This window comes from Leopardus geoffroyi, chromosome C2 (genome assembly GCF_018350155.1).
Source record: "Leopardus geoffroyi isolate Oge1 chromosome C2, O.geoffroyi_Oge1_pat1.0, whole genome shotgun sequence".
In the NCBI taxonomy this organism is placed as follows: Eukaryota; Metazoa; Chordata; class Mammalia; order Carnivora; family Felidae; genus Leopardus; species Leopardus geoffroyi.
The window spans coordinates 48,608,038-48,630,205 of record NC_059333.1 but is presented as its reverse complement, the minus strand read 5'-3'; the positions used below and the strand labels follow the sequence as shown (position 1 = coordinate 48,630,205).

Here is a 22,168-nt window from a genome sequence, read left to right as displayed (position 1 = left end):
AAAAGGCAGTTAGACCTATATGTTTTTACCCATAATTAGAGGATATTTTTTTCCATATGTTAATGGGTTTCATTATCCCTGGTTACATTACCAGTATTAATTTAGAAGAATGTCAGAATATATTACTCATAGGTACTTTTCTATAGCATCTGTTCTCTATCATCCAATAGCTACTTACCAAATGTACTATTTTTTAATGTTTATTTTTTTTATTTTTGAGAGAGACAGAGTGAGTCGGGGAGTGGCAGAGAGGGAGACAGAGAACCACAAGCAGACTCTGCACTGTCAGTACAGAGCCCAATGCAGGGCTCAACCTCACTAACTGTGAGATCAGGACCTGAGCCAAAACCAAGAGTTGGACACTTAACCAACTGAGCCACCCAGGTGCCCCCCAAATGTACTATTTTTTAAAACCTGACATGTTTATGGAGTGAATCCTCATGATGGCCTTATCTGTAATGTAAATTCTTAGCCCCAATCCCAGGCACTCGCCGCCCACCCTTGCCACCTAGACCTGTGCCCCCACGAAGAAAACCTTTACCACCAAATAATGTCACCGGGAAGCCAGGAAGTGCAGGTATGTCAGTCATATGCCTTCTCCCTCCGTGGTTTTAGTGTTACTAGACAACCACAAACCCTTCTTGGTGTGCTAGCTCAGGCGATGGACAAGTCCATGATGCATGTGACACATACCTGTGTCGGCCCCCAAAACTGGACACTGTAAATTACAGTTTTGAGAACTCCTATCCTGATTCTGGATGGATGAGATCACGGAAACCATCCCTGTGCATCTCGGCCAGTTTGCTTTTCAAATGTTGTGAGACAGACACTCACTCAGGCCTTTGAGTGAGTGAATTATTTGGGATGATGTATGTTTCCTACCAGGGATAATGGAAAATGTGATGTCCTGTCATCTGCTTATCATTGTCTCTTGGAATGAAATCCTGTACATCTCACTGAAAACTCCCCTGTTTACCAGCCTTCATGCTGACCTCCATATCATGGAACCAGGAGAGAGATTAAGCTCTAGACACCAGCAGCTCTAGCCTGTGCAACAGGGAAGGAACATACTATAGAAATCAAGCCACACATTGATATGTGTTGTCTCCTTCCGTGGAATGACACCTTCGAGTCACCTGGGATGCTCATACTTCATCCTTTCCTTGAAGAAGTTTTCCCCAGCTGCTCAAAGTCGCTTTAGCATTAGCATTGCTTCTGGTTGTTCTCGGTTCATTGTTCTGGTTGTTCTTGACACTTACCTCTGTTACAGCAGAGAACAAATTGGCTTAGACTTGTGTGTTTACATACTGGTCTTCCCCTGCTAGACTAGGAGCTCTGTGATGACAGAGTCCTTGGTACCTTTTGTCTGAATTCACAGAACCAAATCCAGTGCTTGGCATACGGAGGATATTTGATAAGTAGCTGAGTAAATAAATCACTTAAATTAAGAATCAGTGAAAATTGACTCCGTTTGGGGAAAGCTTTACCTCATTTCTCTTGAGGACTCTTCCACTGGACCTGCCAGCAAACCATCTTTCTTTCCTCTCCCACCATCTCTACTTCTTAAATATTTTGTACATGGAATCAAGATAAACGTGTTAAGGATGGCTGTGAAAGATGAAACTGATGAGGCTTTATGTGAAAGGGAATGGATGTCACTCTTTTTATAGGATGGAAGGAGGGTGTGGGGGTGAAGAAGCTTCTGTGATGTGCCATGTACACAGTAAACTCTTAATCATTTCTTCAAGTAGCTGAAGGAAGAAATCAGACTCTCATCCACACTTCTGGTGCCTTCCTGAGGCAAGGCCCAGGAACATGAACCCAATGAGGAGACCAGGTTTTCCTCATTAATTGTAACCTGGGGCAGCAATGACTTGAACTCCAGCAGGCTTCCAGTCAGACTGGATGAGCCACATCAGGAAAGTACTGCCTCAGTGTCCTCTATGGAAAATTCACCCCCCTTCCACCACCACCGTTCAGTAGAGCTCCCCTATAAGGCTATGTGTCTTCAGCTATAGCTTCATGACCTTGGTTCCTGTCCTATAAAACCCTTGTTCTGTCCCATCAGTAAGTGTAACTTTGGTACAGCCAGCCCATCCTGAAGAGAACCATAAACATATTCTAAGAGTAACTCCAATTCCCCTACCCTCATTCTTGCTGTCTACCTCTAACTCAAAGGGAATGGCTCCACTGAGGAACCAAACACAAAGGGCAATTGTACAGATTTGACCTGATTAACATCAAAGAAAGTGTGTCCTTAATTCAGGACATCAGCTATGTGTTCTGAAGTCCTCTGAACATAAGTCCTCTCTCACATGTGCCTGTGGGCACAGTCTTAGACGACCAGGTAGCACTTGACACTTGTCCCCTGTCTGCAGATCTCCTGAAGTCTCTGAGTTTGCTTTCCTTGCCACAGTGAAAGTGCTATGTCAGTATTTCCTGCTGGCTCTGCCAACTCTGAAAAGCTCCAACTTCTCTTGGTTTTCTCTCACCTTCTCATTGTGGCCCATTCCCACTAGCACCAAAAGCATGAATCTGCAAGAGCTGGACCAGCTGCACATCTGAGTCCCTCATTCATTGTTCCATGATGAGCCATGGTCCTTGGGTCAGTCTTATAGACCTTGGCTGTCCCTTGGTTGAGAATGAGTCCTTTTCCTAGGAGGATTATAGAATCCTCTCCAGCCTCCACTCTACTTTAAACACCCAGACTTGCCTGGACTTTGGGAAGGATCCTGTTTGGGATACCAATTAGTCTTTTCAGAGTAGAGGAGACGCTATTGAATATAGTATCTCAAGTGGCACTATTCTGGCAACTAAGCCAGAATCACAGATATTACAGTAAGCATGTTTTTCCTTCTTGTCCAGCCATCACCCATGCCTGCCAGTTACTCTCCAGGTCAAGTCATTCTATCTCCTTGACATCTTTCATGTAAAACTATGTAAGGCTATGTGTCTTCAGCTATAGCTTCATGACCTTGGTTCCTGTCATATAAAACCCTTGTTCTATCCCATCAGTAAGTGTAACTTTGGTACAGCCAGCCTATCCTGAAGAGAACCATAAACATATTCTAAGAGTAACTCTAATTCCCCTAAAACACCTTTCATCTAATCTCATGGCTCCTTATGTAGTTCACCTGCTCTGTTCTTCCTTACTACAGCTGCTTTAGTCTCTTTTCAACATTTATTTATTTTTGGGACAGAGAGAGACAGAGCATGAACGGGGGTGGGGCAGAGAGAGAGGGAGACACAGAATCAGAAACAGGCTCCAGGCTCCGAGCCATCAGCCCAGAGCCCGACACGGGGCTCGAACTCACGGACTGCGAGATCGTGACCTGGCTGAAGTCAGACGCTTAACCGACTGGCCACCCAGGCGCCCCAGTCTCTTGACTTCCCTCTCAGCCATCAGCTTTGCAACCTGATCATTCATCCCTTTCTCATCTGATTTTGTTATTTTCCTAGTGAAAATATTTCAGGAGGTCCTTGTCACCTAAAAAAAAAAAAAAAAAAAAAGCAATGTCCAAATCCATGTTATGGAAGGCTCTTCATGATTTGGCCTTCCCTGCCCCTCCATAGCCAGCTCTCACTGTACCCCAAAGTACTCTTGACTTTCACCTCATCAAATAGACGCACCAAGTAGTTTCATGCTTCCTTGACTTGGTTCTTCCTGCAGCCTCAGCCTAGAATATAACTGTCAAACCTACCTCCTGATTACTTCTCTTCTTTATTGGCACAACCTCTGTAAAGACATTCCTTACCCACCCTCATCTTTTCCCATAGACATTACTACTCCCTCCACTTACTTTCCCTGTAATCTTATCCAGTTTTTTCACAATATTTATAATGCTTCAATATATTTGGATCACACATCTATTTTGATCAAGGACACAGGTTTTGTTTTTTCTCCAAGCCCAGCATATAGTGTGCCAAGCCACATGGTAAGTGCTGAATAAATATTTATGGAATAAATAAATGGGGGAAGTTGGCAGTGCTCCTATAAAGCCTGACTACTTTGCCTCTACATTACAGGAATCATTTCATCAAGCCGAGTAACTTCTCCACCTCTGACTGCCACATTCAGGCCTACTGAAGCCCCCTCAGAGAAAACAGAGACAGATGAAAAGCAACCAACTGTTCCTGCCTCAGGAGAAGATCTTGGTTAGTATGTCAGTCACTTCCCACTAGATGCTTAACTATGAAGTACTAAAAGATTTCAAATTAGGGGGAAAAGAGTCTCAGTTCTGGATTATCAAATTATTTCAATTTTTTTATTAATATGTCTTTTTAATTTTTGCAATTATACTTAAGTTTCATGCTATGAGATAGAATATGGTCCTTCACTCCACAGACATAGAATAAAGTACCCAATATTTTTGGAAAAGTCTTCCTGAAAAGATATAAATTACCCAATTCTTCTTACTAAATCAAATGTCATTATTAATCATATGTATCTTAATTAATGAGTATTGGCTACTTTAATCTTTAAATCATTATTGAGTACACTCCAGAGCACCTGCAGCAGGACACAATTAAAAGCCTTTTATTGTGGATAATATGTATAATAATAATAAAGGAAATCAAAATTGCAGGCATCTGACTAGGAGGCATTATTAAATATTTATAATCTTTAATACTTTTTCATTTTATTGAGAAGCTTTTTTATATCTTTCTAAAATTATTTATTATCTTCTATTCTCAGGTAATGTAACTGACTTTAGCTCAAGTCCAACAAGAGAAACTGATCCTCTTGGGAAGCCCAGATTCAAAGGTGTGTATGATTGGTTCCAAATCTCAGTTTTGACAAGGCTGTCTTTGATGGGAGTATCACTTGGCTTTTGCTGTGTAATAACTGCAAAATCTTAGTAGCATGTTCTAATAAGGATTTATTTCTCATGTGTCTGCAAGTCACCTGAGGGTCAGCTCATCTAGCTATTCTTGACTGGATGGTTTTGCCTCCAGCATCAGATACAGCTGGACTTCCTATGTCTTGGGCTCAGATCTGCTCCACATTTTTCATTTTGGTGCTCAGGATGAAAGACCAACAGTGACTCAGGAGAAGCCATTCTAATGACAATGCAAAGTCAAGAGTGGAGAGTTCAAATACAGCATTTTAAGCTCCTCTGTGTTTTACACCTGCCAATATTCATTGGCTAAAGAAAGTCACATAGCCAAGCTCAAATCAAAGATTGGGAAAGTATACTCCTTCCATGGATATAGAGAATATTTTTGAACAGTATCAAATATACCACAGTAAGAAAGCTATAATATGATATAGAGCCTGGTATTTCCTTTTATAATGTTTTTCTCAAGTGTAAGATGTGATACATTTTAACATATGTATACACTCATGAAACCATCATTGTAATCAAGATAATAAATACATGTACCACCTCCAAAAGTTTCATCATGTACTTTTATAATTCCTCCATCTCACTCCTCCCACCAAATTTCTAGTTTCTAGATAAGCACAGATCTGCCGTACTAAAAATATGTATCCATTTTGTGGATTTTTATATAAAGAAAGGATACAATACGAACTTTTTTTGCTCTGGCTTCTTTGACTCAGCATAATTATTTTAAGGTTCATCCATGTTGAAACATGTAGCAACAGTTTATTTCTTTTAATCCTGACTGGTATTCTATTGAATGGATATATATAATTATTTATTAAACCTATTCATGACATTAAGGTTTTTTCTAATTTTCTTATATTACCAATAAAGCTGCCATAACCCTTAAAGTACAAGTGTTTATATGGTTATGTGCTTTCATTCCTTTTGGATGAATGCTGACAAGAGCAATGGCTAGATCATATAAGTGTACATTTAACATTTTAAGAAACTACCAAACTGTTTTCCACAGTAGTTGTACTATTAGCCTTTCTCTCAACAGTATATGAGAGTTTGAATTCCTCCACATCTTTGCCAACATTTAGGACAGTCTTTTTAATTTTAGTCATTTTAATAGGTGTGTAGTAGTTTCAAATTGTGATTTTACTTTGTGTATCTCTAATTACTAAGCATCTTCTCATGTGCTTATTTGCCATCATTTTGGTCGTGTCCCATTTTTTTGTCCATTTTGTTTATAACCTTGCTTATTTTCTTGTTGTTGAATTTTGACGGTCTTTGTTTTCTGGGTAGAATACCTTTTCAGATACATGCTTTACAAATATTTTTTCCCAGTGTATACCTTCTCTTTTTTAATTTTAATAAATCTTAGTTTATTAATTTGGTTTTTTATATGTTGTATTTTTGGTGTTGTACTTAAGAAATAACTGGCCAGTTGGAGGTCATAAAGACCTCTATTTCCTTCTAGAAGTTTCTCTGCTGTTTCCTTCTAGAAGTTTTCTTTTAAATTTAGGTCTATGATCCACATTGTGTCACATTTTGTATATGATACAAGGTGTGAATACCAATTCGTTTCCTTGCTAATGGATATAGAATTGTTCCAGCATTATGTGTTGAAAAAACTATTCTTTCCACTGAATTTCATTTGTACTTTTATCAAAAATGAATTGTACATATATATGTGGAACTCTTTTTAGCTCTCTAGTCTGTTGCATTGATCTGTTTATCTGCCTTTACATCAATACCACCATGTTTGTGTTACTGTGGTAGTGGTATTGTATTGGTGACTCTGGGTCCTCTGTATCTCCGTATAAATTTTAGAATCAGCTTATCAATGTCCAAGAATAGCCTGGTTAGATTCTTATTAGAATTGAATTGAGCCTATAGATGAATTGGGAAAAATTGAGAGCTGTACAACATTTAGCTTTCCTATTTACGAACATGCATATTTTATTTAGGTTTTTGACTTCTATAACCAATGTTATTTAAATTTCAGTACACAGAAAACCATTAAAATAGTATTTTTATTTCAGTTTCCAATTGTTCATTACTACTATATAGAAAAATTTATTTTTATACAGTGATCTTATATCCTGCAACCTTATGAAACTCAGTAGCTTTTATGTAGGTCAATTAGATTTTCTACATACAAAATCATGTCATTTGAGAGTGACATTTTACTTCTTCCTAACGTGGGTGCCTTTTTCCTTGCCTTGTCATACTGGCAAGAACTTCAAATAAAACACTGAATAGATACAGTGGGGAATGGACATCCTTTTCTTATTCCTGGTCTTATGGAAAAAACATACAGCCTTTCACCTGAATATAGTATGATGTTACCTTGTAGGCTTTTCATACATGCTTTTTATTGTGTTGAGAAAATTCCCTTCTATGCCTACTTCGGTGGTAACTATTATCAGAAACGAGTGCTAGATCATGTCCAATGATTTTTCTGCCTTTATGAAGATGATTATGTTTTTCTTTATTAGTTTGTTAATACAATGAAATAATTGCTTTTGAATTTTTAACTTTGCATTCCAGGCACAAACTCCATGGTCATAATGTATTCTCATTTTAATATATTGCTGGATCTCATTTGCTAAAATTTTGTTGAGAATTGTATTCAGTGAAAGATAGTGGTCTGTAGTTTTCTTTTTTTGTAATAGGTCATGTTTTACTCTCAGTATAATGCTGAACTCTCCTTTTCACTTTTCTGAAAAAATTTAGAATTGGTATTGCTTCTTCCCTGAATGTTTAGTAGTATTTACCAGTGAAACCATCTGAGCCTCATATTCTCTTTGTTGGAAGGATTTTATGTATAATTCACTTTCTTTAATGGGTGTAGAGCTATCCAGAGTATTTTTTCTTCCCTAGTGAGTTTCGGTAATTTTTGTCTTTCAAGTTATTAGTTCATTTCATCTAAGTTGTCAAATTTATTGATATAAGGTTCTTAATATTCTCATATTGTTTGTTATTTTAATAGCTGTAGAATTCTTAGTGATATCATCTCATTCCTGTTACTGATGATGTGTGTCTTTTTTTTCTCTTTTGCCTAATCAATCTTGCTGTAGGTTTATTAATTTATTGATCTTCTGAAAAAGTCAAATTTGTGTTTCATTAATTTTGTCGATTTACTCTGATCTTTATTTTTTTTCTTCTGCTTAATGTAGTTTAATTTGTTCCTCTATTTCCTTAAGGTGGAATATGGGCTCATTGATCTAGAACCTCTCTTCTTTATTATGGCATTTAGTGCTACAAATTTTCCCCTAGATATTATTTAAGCAGTATCCAAAAGTTTTTGATATGTTGTATGTTCATTTTTACTCTGTTCAAAATACTTTTTAACTTCCTTTTTGATTTGTTCTTTGACTCATTGATTATTTAGAAATATGTAATTTAATTTCTAAATATTTTGAGATTTTCTAGAGATTATTCTGTTACTGACTTCTAATGTATCTCCATTGTTGTCACATGCTCTGCCAGATACCTAAATCCTTTTATATTTATTGAGACTTTTTTATGGCCAGGGTATGATCTATTTTGGTATATGTTCTGTGTGTACTTGAAAAGAATGTGTATTCTGCTCTTCATAAAAGCAATGTTGTATTCATTTGCGAGGGTTGCCATAAGAGAATGCTACAGACATGGTAGCTTAAACAACAGAAACTTATTTTCTTATTTTCCAGAAACTTAAGTTCTGGAAGCCAGAAATCTGAAATCAAGGTATCATCAGATTTGGGTTGTTTTGAAGACTTGGACTGCAGATGGCCACCTTCTCACTATGTCCTCATATGGCCTATCCTCTGAATGCACACATCCTTCATGTCTTTTCCTCTTTTTTTTTTTTTTTTTTTGAATTACCTAAGTAATTTATTTTTTAATTTACATCCAAATTAGTTAGCATATAGTGCAACAATGATTTCAGGAGTAGATTCCTTAATGCCCCTTACCCATTTAACCCATCCCCCCTCCCACAAGCCCACGAACAACCCTCTTTGTTCTCTATATTTAAGAGTCTCTTCGTTTTGTCCCTGTCCATGTTTTTATATTATTTTTGCTTCCCTTCCCTTATGTTCATCTATGTTGTATCTTAAATTCCTCATATGAATGAATTCATATGATATTTGTCATTCTCTGAATAATCTCGCTTAGCATAATACCGTCCAGTTCCATCCACATAGTTGCAAATGGCAAGATTTCATTCTTTTTTGATTGCTGAGTAACACTCCATTGTGTATATATACTACATCTTGTTTATCCATCCATCCATTGATGGACATTTGGGATCTTTCCATACTTTGTCTTTTGTCAATCACACTGCTATAAACATTGGGGTGCATGTGACCCTTTGAAACAGCACACCTGTATCCCTTGGATAAATACCTAGTAGTGCAATTGTTGGATCGAAAGGTAGTTCTATTTTTAATTTCTTGAGGAACCTCCATACTGTTTTCCAGAGTGGCTGTACCTCTCTGCATCCTCACCAACATCTGTCATATCCTGAGTTGTTAATTTCAGCCATTCTGACAGGTGTGAGGTAGTATCTCATTTGGTTTTGATTTGTGTTTCCCTGATGATGAGTGATCTTGAACATTTTTTCATGAGTCTATTAGCCATCTGGATTTCTTCTTTAGAGAAGTGTCTATTCATGTCTCTTGCCCATTTCTTCACTGGATTATTTGTTTTTTGGGTGTTGAGTTTGATAAGTTCTTTCTAGATTTTGGATACTCTTTTTCTGGTATGTCATTTGCAAATATCTTCTCCCATTCTGTCAGTTGCCTTTTAGTTTTGCTGATTGTTCCCTTTACTGTGCAGAAGTTTTTATTTTGATGAAGTCCCAATAGTTCATTTTTGCTTTTGTTTCCCTTGCCTCCAGAGAAGTGTTGACTAAGAAGTTGCTGCTTTCGAGGTCAAAGAGGTTTTGCCGCCTGCTTTCTCCTCGAGGATTTTTATGACTTCCTGTCTTACATTCAGGTCTCTCATCCATTTTGAGTTTCTTTTTGTGTATGGTGTAAGAAAGTGGTCCAGGTTCATTTTTCTGCATGTCGCTGTCCAGTTTTCCCAGCACCATTTGCTGAAGAGACTGTCTTATTCCATTGGATATTCTTGTGTACTTTGTCAAACATTAGTTGGCCATACATTCGTGGGTCCTTTTCTGGGTTCTTTATTCTGTTCCATTTATCTGAGTGTCTGTTTTTGTGCCAGTACCATACTGTCTTGATGATTCCAGCTTTGTAATACATCTTGAAGTTCAGGATTGTGATGCCTCCAGCTTCAGTTTTCTTTTTGAAGATTGCTTTGGCTATTTGGGGTCTTTTCTAGTTACAAATTTTAGGATTTTGTTCTAGCTCTGTGAAGAATGGTAGTGTTATTTTGATAGGGATTTCCTTGAATATGTAGATTCCTTTGGGTAATATCAACATTTTAACAATGTTTGTTCTTCCAATCCAGGAGCATGGAATATTTTTCCATTTGTGTGTGTGTGTCTTCTTCAATTTCTTTCATAAGTTTTCCTTAGTTTTCAGTGTATAGATTTTTCACCTATTTGGTTAGGTTTATTCCTAGGTATTTTATGTTTTTTGGTGCAATTGTAAATGGGATTGATTCCTTAATTTCTCTTTCGGTTGCTTCATTATTGGTGTATAGGAATGCAAATGATTTCTGTGCACTGATTTATATCCTGCAACTTTCCTAAATTCATGGATCAGTTCTAGTAGGTTTTTGGTGAGATCTTGTGGGTTTTCCATATAGAGTATCATGCCATCTGTGAAGAGTTGGAGTTTTGACTTCCTCCTGGCCAATGTGGATGCTTTTTATTACCTTGTGTTGTCTGATTGCTGAAGCTAAGACTTCCAGTACCATGTTGAATAACAGCGGCGAGACTGGACATCTCTGTCATGCTCCTGACCTTAGGGGGAAAGCTCTCAGTTTTTCCCCATTGAGGATGATATTAGCAGTGGGTCTTTTATATTTGGATTTTATGATCTTGTGGTATGATCCTTCTATCCCTACTTTCTTAAGGGCTTTTATCAAGAAAGGATGCTGTATTTTGTCAAATGCTTTCTCTGCATCTATTGAGAGGATCATGTGGTTCTTGTTCTTTTATTGATGCGATGTATCACATTGTTTTGTGGATATTGAACCAGCCCGGCATCTCAGATAAAAATCCTACTTGGTCATGGTGAATAATTCTTTTAATGATTGTTGGATTCACTTGACTAGTATCTTGTTGAGGACTTATGCATCCATGTTCATCAGGGAAATTGGTCTGTAGTTCTCCTTTTTAGTGGGGTCTTTGTCTGGTTTTGGAATCAAGGTAATGCTGGCTTCATAGAAAGAGTTTGGGAGTTTTCCTTCCATTTCTTTTTTCTTTTTTTTCTTTTTTCTTTTTCTTTTTCTTTTTCTTTTTTTTTTTTTTTTTTTTTTTTTTGAACAGTTTCAGAAGAATAGTTGTTAAGTCTTCTTCACGTGTTTGGTAGAATTCCCCTGTAAAGCCATCCCGTGCTGGACTCTAGTTTTTTTGGGAGATTTTTGATTACTAATTGAATTTCTTTGCTGGTTATGGGTCTGTTCAAATTTCTATTTCTTCCTGTTTCAGTTTTGGTTGTTTATATGTTTCTAGGAATTTTTCCATTTCTTCCACATTGCCCATTTTATTGGTATATAATTGCTCATAATATTCTTTTATTATTGTTTGTATTTCTGCAGTGTTGGTTGTGCTCTCTCCTATTTCATCCTTCATTTTATTTATTTGGGCCCTTTCCTTTTTCCTTTTTCTTTTTGATCAAACTGGCTAAGGATTTATTAATTTTGTTAATCCTTTCAAAGAACCAGCTCCTGGTTTCATTGATGTGTTCTGTTGTTGTTGTTGTTGTTGTTGTTGTTGTTGTTGTTGTTGTTTGGTTTCAATAGCATTGGTTTCTACTCTAATCATTATTATTTCCTTTATTCTGCCGGTTTGGGGTTTTATTTGCTATTTTTCCAGCTCTTTAAGGTGTAAGGTTAGGTTGTATCTGAGACCTTTATTCCTTCTTTAGGAAGGTCTGGATTGCTATATACTTTACTCTTATGACCACTTTGCTGTGTCCCAGAGGTTTTGTGCTGTGGTGTTATCATTTTCATTGGCTTCCATGTACTTTTTAATCTCCTTTTTAACTTCTTGGTTAGCAAATTCATTCTTTGGTAGGATGTTCTTTAGTTATTTGTTAACTTTCCAAATTTTTTCTTGTGGTTGATTTTGAGTTTCATAGCATTGTGGTCTGAAAATATGCTCAGTATGAACTTGATCTTTCTGTACTTATTGAGGGCTGATTTGTGTCCCAGGATTTGATCTATTCTGGAGAATGCTCCACATGCACTCAAGAAGAAGGTGTATTCTGCTTTAGGATTAAGTGTTCTGAATATGTTTGTTAAGTCCATCTGGTCCAGAGTGTCATTCAAAGACATTGTTTCTTTGTTGATTTTCTGTTTAAATGATCTGTCCATTGTTGTAAGTGGGGTGTTGAAGTCCCCTAATATTATGGTATTATTATCTCTGAGTTTCTTTATGTTTGTGATTGATTTATGTATTTGGGTGTTTCCACATTAGGAGCATAAATGTTTACAATTGTTAGATCTTCTTGGTGGATAGACCCCTTAACCTCCATATAATGCCCTTCTTCATCTCTTGTTACAGCCTTTATTTTAAAGTCTAGATTGTCTAACACAAGTATGACTATTCTGGCTTTCTTTTGGAGGCCATTAGCATAATAGATGGTTCTTCATCCCCTTACTTTAAATCTGAAGGTGTCTTTAGATCTAAAATGGGTCTCTTATAAACAGCATATAAATGGATCTTGTTTTCTTATCCATTCTGTTACCCTATGTTTTTTGATTAGAGCATTGAGTCCATTGATGTTTAGAGTGAGTACTGAAAGATATGAATTTATTGCCATTATGATGCTTGTAGAGTTGGGGTTTCTGGTGGCGTCCTCTGGTCCTTTCTAGTCTTTGTTGCTTTTGGTATTTATTTATTTACATATACATAAACATATACATTTACATATACATATACAAATACATCTTTTCTTCCTCAGAAAGTCCCCCTTAAAATTTCTTGCAGTGCTGGTTTAGTGGTCACAATCTCCTTTAATTTTTGTCCGTCTGGAAACTTTTTCTCTCTCCTTCTATTTTGAATGACAGCCTTGCTGGATAAAGAATTCTTGGCTGCATATTTTTCCAACTCAACACATTGAATATATTCTGCCACTGCTTTCTGGCTTGCCAAGTTTCTGTGAGTAGGTCCGCTGAGAACCTAATCTGTTTTCCCTTTTAGGTTAAGGTCTTTTTTTCCTTTGCTAACCTCATGATTCTTTCCTTGCCTGAGTATTTTGTGAATTTGACTATGATATGCCTTGTTGATGGTTGGTTTTTGTTGAATCTAATGGGAGTTCTCTGTGTTTCTCAGATTTTTATGTCTTTGTCTTTCCCTAGGTTAGGGAGGTTTTCCACTATGATTTGCTCACATAAATTTTGTACCCCTTTTCCCCTCTCTTCATCTTCTGGGACTCCTATGATTCTGATATTATTCCTTTTTAATGAGTCACTGATTTCTCTAATAATTAAATCATGCTCTTTTGTCTTAGTCTCCCTCTTTTTTTTTCTGCTTCATTATTCTCCATAAGTTTGTTCTCTATATCCCTGATTTGCTGCTCTGCTTCATCCTTACTTGCCTCTGTGGCATCCATTTGAGATTGCTGCTCAGTTATAGAATTTTTTATTTCATCCTGACTAGCTTTTACTACTTTCATCTCCACAGAAAAGGATTCTAATCTATTATCGACCCCAGCTAGTATTATTATTATCATGATTCTAAATTCTGGTTCAGACATCTTGCTTGTATCTGTGTTGACTAAGTCCCTGGCTGTTGTTTATTCCTGTTCTTTCTTTTGGGGTGTCATTTTGAAGGAAGAAAATGAATTAATAATTTAAAAAAATAATAGAATCAAACAATTAAAAACAACACAAATAAATCAAATAAAGGGTGCTAGATCCTAGGTGTGTTTTGGTCTTGTTGTTGAAAGAAACTTGACAGATTAGAGAAAAAAGGGAAAGATAAGAAAAGGAAAAGGAAAAGGAAAAAGGAAAACGTTTGAAAAACTGAAAAAATGAATACAGTAGAATAAAATGAAATGAGGGTAAAATAGAATTTTTAAAAGTTACAAAAAAGTAAAAAATGCAGTAGAAAAAAATAAAGAATAATCTTTTTAATAAAAATTGAATATAAAAAATAATTTTTTTCTCTTTTTGTATTCAAGAACAAGAAAAGAAAAAAAGTTGAACAGAGGGACCAGTGAACAGAATGAAATACAATTGAAATTACATCTGGTTTCCCCTAGAAGCCAAACTATGAAGCACTTTATAGTCCATAAATTAAGCAGGCAGAGAGACTTGTGGTGTTCCTTAAGAATGTGGTTGGCCCTGGGGCGCCTGGGTGGCGCAGTCGTTTAAGCGTCCGACTTCAGCCAGGTCACGATCTCGCGGTCCGTGAGTTCGAGCCCCGCGTCGGGCTCTGGGCTGATGGCTCAGAGCCTGGAGCCTGTTTCTGATTCTGTGCCTCCCTCTCTTTCTGCCCCTCCCCCGTTCATGCTCTGTCTCTCTCTGTCCCAAAAATAAATAAACGTTGAAAAAAAATAAAATAAAATAAAGAATGTGGTTGGCCCAGTTGGGCGGGGCTTAGTGTATTGGCTTCGTTCTCCACTAGATGGCACTGCTTAGCTTACTAGGGTGGATTGTTCTAGTGCATGTAGGCATGTATGCACATGTGTAGGAGGGGTCAAAATGGCATCACCCAGCTACCCAGTTTATAGTATCAGAACTCTGTGCTCTCACCTATGGGCAATCAAGCACCCCGCCTTTGTCTCTAGCTTCTGTCTACTTCCCGCTTGTAGACTGTCTGTGACCAAGCCATCAGGCTGCCAGGCAGGACTTCCCTCCTGAGTTTTATCTCAGATGGTGCTGTGTTTCCCAACCCCTCACTTCTGAGGGACTGTGGCTTTGACCTGTTCTGACCCTCTGGGGGATGGTCTTGCTAAGCAATGGCCGGGCGCCGTCCCACCGCCAGAACCTTCATGAGACCGTGCTGCTGCTGATGTCCAGAGACTGACTAGGTGCCAACCCACCCCAGATAAAGTTTGTGTGATCATGTAGCAGCAGCATTTCAGGGATTATGGTAAATCACAACACATATCTGGCACCAGGCTTCACCCTTAACATCCTTGTTCCAATACCAGCAAATGTGGTTATTTTCTGGGGTCTGCTGGGATGTTTTCCTGTGGTGAGGCCACACAGCCTCTACCAAATGTCCTCCCATCAGGAGAACCATGTCTCCCCGTGTGGCCCCAAGACCCCTCAGACCTTGCTCTCTGCTCCTGGGGATTCACCCTTCTCACCAGAGCACTGCTAGGTGTCAAGCTGTGGAGTTTCAAACTCTGTGCTCCCCCTGTTTATAGAGTCTTAATGGAATTTAAACCTTCTCCTTTCTCCCTTTTTTGTTCAGCCCCTTGCAGCTGTTTCCACTCTTCCTTTTTTCTCCATGTGCTTTCAGGGTGAGGGGTGCTTTTCCCTTATTCTCCCCCATCTCTGTCCTCTTCCAACAAGCAAAAACAGCTCCCTGCCCTCCATGCACACTCCCCCAGTTCACCTTTCCACACCATGTACCTGCTGAGTTCTGTGGTTCATGTTATTCAGATTGTTATGTTAATCCTCAAATAAGTTTTCTAGGTATGCAAGATGGTTTAGTGTTGATCTGGCTGCATTTCAGAGTTGAGAGACACAAAAAATGCTTCCATGCTGTTCTACCATATTCGCCCCTGCTGTCTCTTCCTCTTAACTTTTAAATTTTTTTTTATGTTCATTTTTGAAAGAGAGAGACAGAGCACAAGCAGGGGTGGGGTAGAGAGAGAGGGGGACACAGAATCCGAAGCAGGCTCCAGGCTCTGAGCTGTCAGCACAGAGCCCAACGTGGGGCTCAAACTCACAAATCATGAGACTATGACCTGAGCCGAAGTCGATGCTCAACTGACTGAGCCACCCAGGCGCCCCTCTTCCTCTTAAAAGGACATCAGTCACAGTGGATTAGGATCCCACCCTGTGACCTCATTTAATCTTGATTTCTTTATTTGGGTGTTTAGAACCTTATATTTAACATGACCAATGATAATGTTAGATTTAAATCTATCTCCTTTTGCTATTTGTTTTCTTTTTGTCCCATCTATCCTTTGTTCCCTCTTTTCCTATTTTTCAACCATCTCTTATTATTTTGTTGTTGTTGTTGTTGTTGTTGTTGAAATATATGAGGCATACAATATTACATTAGTTTCATGTGTACAGCATAGTGATTCAACTTTTCTATACATTATACTCTGTTTACCACAAGTGTAACTACCATCTGTCACCATAGAACACTATTATAATACCATTGATTCTATTCCCTATGCTGGACCTTTTATCCTCATAACTTATTCATTCCTTAACTAGAGGCCTCTATCCCTCGCTCCCTTCACTCATTTTGCCTATTTGCCCTCCCATCTAACAACCATAAGTTTGTTTTCCTATATTTATGGATCTGTTTCTGCTTTTTGTTTGTTCATTTGTGTGTGTGTGTTTTACATTCCACATATAAGTGAAATCACACAGTATTTGTCTTTCTCAGTCTGACTTATTTCACTTACATAGACCTAGAGGGTATAATGCTATGTTGTTGCAAATGGCAAGATCTCATTCTTTTTTATGGCTGACGAATTTTCGTGTGTGTGTGTGTGTGTGTGTGTGTGTGTGTGTGTGTGTGTATGTATAAACCATTATTTATACATTCATCTATCGCTGGACACTTGGGTTGTTTCTATATCCTAGCTATTGTAAATAGTGCTGCAATAAACATAGGGGTGCATATATCTTTTCAAATTAGTGCTTTCATTTTCTTTGGGTAAATACCTATTAGTGGAAACACTGGATTGTACAGTATTTCTATTTTTAATTTTTTGAGGAAACTCTACTATTTTGCACGGTGGCTGCACAAATTTACATTCCGACCAGTAGGACACCAGAGTTTTCTCCACATTCTTGTTGACACTTATTATTTCTTGTTTTTTTGTCTCTAGCCATTCTGACAGGTAATATAAGGTAAGGTAATATCTCACTGTTGTGTAGATTTGCATTTCCCTCATAATTACTGTTGTTGAGCATCTTTTCATGTGTCTATTGGCCAGTTACATGTCTTCCTTTGGAAAAATGTCTATTCAGGTCCTTTGTCCATTTTTAATTGGATTACTTATGTGTTTTGGTGTTCTATAAATTCTTTATATGTTTTGGATATTAAACCCTTATTGGACATGTCATTTGCAAATATCTTCTCCCATTCATTATGCTGCCTTTTTGTTTTGTTGATAATTTCCTTCACTGTGCAATAATTTTTTACTTCAGTGTAGTCCTGATCATTTTTGTTTCTGTTTAACTTGCCAGAGGAGACATATCTAGAAAAATGTTGCTAAAACTGATGTCAAAGAAATTACTGCCTATGTTTTCTTCTAGGAGTTTTATGGCTTCAGGTCTCAAATTTAGGTCTTTAATCCATTTTGAGTTTATTTTTGTGTGTAGTGTGAGTGGTCCAATTTCATTCTTTGGCATGTAGCTGTCTATTTATCAAAGGGACTGTCTTTCCCATTGTATATTCTTAACCCCTTTTGTGATAGATTAATTGAAATATAAGCATAGGTTTATTTCTTTTTTTTTTAATTTTTTTTTTAACATTTATTTATTTTTGAGACAGAGCATGAATGGGGGAGGGGCAAAGAGAGAGGGAGACACAGAATCGGAAGCAGGCTCCAGGCTCCGGGCCATCAGCCCAGAGCCTGACGCAGGGCTCGAACTCACGGACCACAAGATCGTGACCTGAGCTGAAGTCGGACGCTCAAACGACTGAGTCACCCAGGCGCCCCAGCATAGGTTTATTTCTAGAGATTGAGTTTTATGATTTTTATGATTCTATTTTCTCTCTTTAGTTGTCTTACTAGTTGTAACTCTTTATTTTGTTATTGCTTTAGGGTTTATAGTATGTATCTTTAATTTACCACAGTCTATCTTCTAGTGATATTCTACAACTTCACAAATAGTGCAAGAACCTTACATTAGTATAGCAACTTATCTTTCCTCTTGGCCTATCATTGTTAGGCATTTTACTTTTACGTATTAATACATCATGCTAAATTGATATTATTTATGTTTAGATAGTAAATTGCCTTTTAGAAAGAATTAAATGACAAAAATATTGTGCATATTTACCTATATAGTTACTATTTCCAGTGCTCTTTATCTCTTTGTGTGGATACATCATTTTTCTTCTGCCTGAATGTCCTTTAATCTTCCTTGTAGGGTGAGTCTGGTGGTTATGAATTCTCTTAGCTTTTATATGCGTAAAAGGTGTTTTACTTTAAAAAAAAAGATATTCACTAGTTAAATAATTCTAGATGATAAGTTTTTTTTCCAGTATTTAAAGATGTTGCTCCACTGCCTTCTCCCTTGCATTCTTTCCAATGAGACATCTGCCATAATCCTTATCTTGGTTGTACTATATATCATGTGTCTTTTCTGCCTCCTTTAAAGGTTTTCTTTCTATCACTGGCTTTGAGAAACTTGATTTTGATTGGTGTAGTTTCTTCATATTTGTTGTGCTTAGGTTTATTCAAGCCTTTTGGATTTGTGGGTTTAGAGGTTTTATCAAACTTGGAAAATCTTTTGCCATTATTTCTTCAAATACCTTTGCTGTCCCTGTTCTCTGGGCAGATATTAAAATTACATCTGTGTTATACTGCCTGAAGCTTCCCCATAGCTCACTGATGCTCTGTTCATTATTTTTATTATTTTTTCTTTCCACTTTTATTTTGGGTAGTTTTTACTGCTATGTCTTCAAGTTCACTAATCTTTTTCTGCAATATCATATCAGTGCTCGTATCATCCAGTGTTTTTTGCATCTTACACATTTTAGTTTTCATCTCTAGAAATTCACTTTGGGTATTTTTAAAAGTATCTTTCATGTATTAACTTCTTGATATGTGGATTATAGTTATAATAACAGTTTTATTTTCCCTGTGTGATGACTCTAACATCTAGGCAAGTTCTAGATTGATTTCAAATTATTTATTTTTCTCATTATGGGCAACATTTTCCTGTTATTTCCTATTGTTTTTTATTCCTAAAATATTCTTTAATTTTGTCCTGGGTTAAATTACTTGAAACCATTTGACCTTTTTGAGTCTGGCTTTTAAGATTTATTAGTTGGGACCAGAACTGTTTAGTGTGGGGCTAATTATTCCCCATTCTCAAGGCAATACCCTCTTGAATACTTCTTCCAATACCCCACAAATAATGCTGTTTAAAACATGCTCAGGAGAACCAAATTACTTCTCGATATTAGCATAAGTTAAGCCCATTTTAAAAAGTAAATCAGCTACAACATCCATGTCATGTATCCCAGAGACAGGAATTCTAGATTTTCACAAGTTTGAACAGTCCACATCACTGCTTTCATCTATCTGCTTATAATATGAGACCAGATATCCTCAAACAGAAAAATAAATTTGAGTTTACCTCCACCTTCTGTATGTACAAACTCAAATAAGGCTAACTGTCCAAGTCCTCTCTCTCTTAGGTCCTCATGTGCGTTACATCCAAAAACCGGACAACAGGCCCTGTTCCATCACTGATTCTGTCAAACGGTTCCCCAAAGAGGATGCCACCGAGGGGAATGCCACAAGCCCACCGCAGAACCCACCCACCAACCTCACTGTGGTCACTGTGGAAGGGTGTCCCTCATTTGTCATCCTTGACTGGGAAAAGCCACTAAATGATACTGTCACTGGTAAGATCATGATGTGAGCACTTGTACTATGGTGGGAAGCTTCAATAATGTGAATGTAGTACCTCGTCAAACTATGAGGCATATCTCAGGGGTAGCAAGTCCTAGTAGAGCTATTGTCAAAAAGTGTCATGGGGCGCCTGGGTGGCGCAGTCGGTTAAGCGTCCGACTTCAGCCAGGTCACGATCTCGCGGTCCGTGAGTTCGAGCCCCGCATCAGGCTCTGGGCTGATGGCTCAGAGCCTGGAGCCTGTTTCTGATTCTGTGTCTCCCTCTCTCTCTGCCCCTCCCCCGTTCATGCTCTGTCTCTCTCTGTCCCAAAAATAAATAAACGTTGAAAAAAAAATTAAAAAAAAAAAAGTGTCATATGATGGGAAAAGATCATCTGTGTCCCAGTGGTGGGTTTCCTGTCAATTTAACATATCTCTTTAGGTTACATTCCTTCCATCTTGTCTCAGAACTCTTCCTCACAGTGTAAAAATAGATGTGGTCTTTTCATTATCAAGAAAATTACAGATAACATAGGAGAAGTTGGCAGGGCTGATGATAATTAAAACAGTTTTCATTTCACCAACCCAATTTCTAGGTTGACCTAGAACTGTCAAGCAATTCAATTATTTTAGTAGAGTTTTTGTTTGTTGGTTTTGTTTTTTGTTTTTTGGGGTTTTTTTAGGTTTCTAATCATGGTTGATTTTCTCCTCATCTCAGAAAAATTTAATTCTACTATCACTAGCCCAATCCTCCTAAAAATGACTGTGAAAACTAAGAAATCCTAAGTCAGTCTTTGAATTTATTATATGCGAATTAATTCTTCATATGAACAGTTTAGTCAAACGAGAGAGGAAGGAGAAAAGGTAAGGGGCGGAGTCAGCTAGAGGAATATAGCAAATTGCAGGAGTACACAAGCCCCCCATTGCCCATGCCCTGCTGTGCATGGGACAGGTAGACAGAATTTAGAGGAGCCCACTAAGAAGCTATCAGGATGGGTAGAGGGAAGTATACAGGGGAAAGGAGGAAGTGGGAGATTCAGCCAAAAGTGTTTTCTGTGAATAAAGGAGTAAACAGCAGCTATTTCTCCTCAGACAAAACTGTTTGGTCTGGGCAACTTTCACTATAGGCAGCCTATCTTTGCTTAACTGGCTTTTTTTTTAAACCATATTTTGTGAATTTCATTTCTCATGCAGACCTTGCCTTTGTTTTGGGAAAGAACCAGCCACTGCTCATGTTTCCTGGGGACTTGTCTAGTCCTGCTTCTTTACTTGGGACTATGCCAGTAGGTGGTACCATCCCAGTATCTAAAAAACAATAAATCTCTAAGCATTGATTATCTACATAGATGAAAAAGTCCAGAACTCCCAATTCATATACTGTGCTAATAAGGAGTTCTCCTGACAGTCTGAGGCTTAGTTATCATAACACCATATGATCTATAAAATTTCCTTTGCCTTGAAGATGTGGGACATCAAGTTGGAATTGGTTAATATATCTAAAATCTAATACATCTAATATATATTCACTTTGGTGTGTCAATTTCTGATTTAACTTTTTAAAAGCAAAATGATTTTCCTTTCCAGTTCATCATGAAACCTTTTTTAATTGTATAAACTTGTAATCTACAAAAATTAATGAATAGGGTATACTTTACCCATTTAACCAATTCCTTTTGTAACATTGTTACTAAATGTTAATGGACTGCTTGAGATCTTTCATAAGATATTAGACTTAGAATAACAGCTTTTATAGATAAGGTCCATATCTCTTTAGCTATAATATTTTCTAAATAGAAATAAGTCCATATTTAATCATTACTCAGTCTGTATTTAAATGTCGGACCATATAACCTAATAGTCTCTTCTATTTTTTTCACTTTTGTTTATTTTTAGTGTTTTCTCAAATATCACTTTGTTTCAAATGTGATCTTTTATAAACCAGCAGCTCAGATAATACGATTAATTCTCAAATCACTGGAAATGGCTTTACAAGAAAGGATTGAGAAAGATAACAAAAAAAGGAGTGAAACATATTCTTTATTCCCTTAGCTGGCTTCTGTCTATCATCTTTTAATCAACAGGCACATATTACCTATAATAAATACACCCAAATTCAGTTGCTTCTACATGTCTTTTCTACACTAAAGTAGAAATAGATACACCTGAGAAATGGGCCATAGCCTGAGTCCTTGGACAATTTAAATTAGTTGTGGGGTGGTGCTTTGTGATATGCCAAGAGCATGCCAACGTAGATTTAAATCCCAGACTAGCTGTATTCTCTATACGCAATTTGGTTTAGTTTTCTTATTTGTAACAACAACAACAACAACAACAACTTCCATTGTAATCAGCTTATCATGAGGACAAAAATTAAACAGAATTTGAATGTACAGTGTAAGTTAGAAGCTGTTAAATTAATGTTTGTCAGTAGTAGCAATAGTA

The 22,168-nt window shown here is 37.3% G+C and overlaps 1 protein-coding gene across 50 annotated transcripts in view; it reads left to right on the top strand.

Annotated features, from left to right (window-relative positions):
- The window catches only part of LOC123610790 (ABI family member 3 binding protein), a 265,188-nt gene that overhangs the window by 217,455 nt on the left and 25,565 nt on the right, over positions 1 to 22,168 (top strand). For 48 of the 50 annotated variants that reach the window (XM_045501843.1, XM_045501842.1, XM_045501847.1 and 45 more), the window contains 4 exons: positions 473 to 577; positions 4,027 to 4,155; positions 4,697 to 4,765; positions 19,531 to 19,740. In XM_045501843.1, the coding sequence (XP_045357799.1) occupies positions 473 to 577; positions 4,027 to 4,155; positions 4,697 to 4,765; positions 19,531 to 19,740 (513 nt within the window). The remainder of the gene's footprint in view (positions 1 to 472; positions 578 to 4,026; positions 4,156 to 4,696; positions 4,766 to 19,530; positions 19,741 to 22,168) is intronic. The other 2 variants (XM_045501825.1, XM_045501816.1) reach the window with 1 other exon arrangement.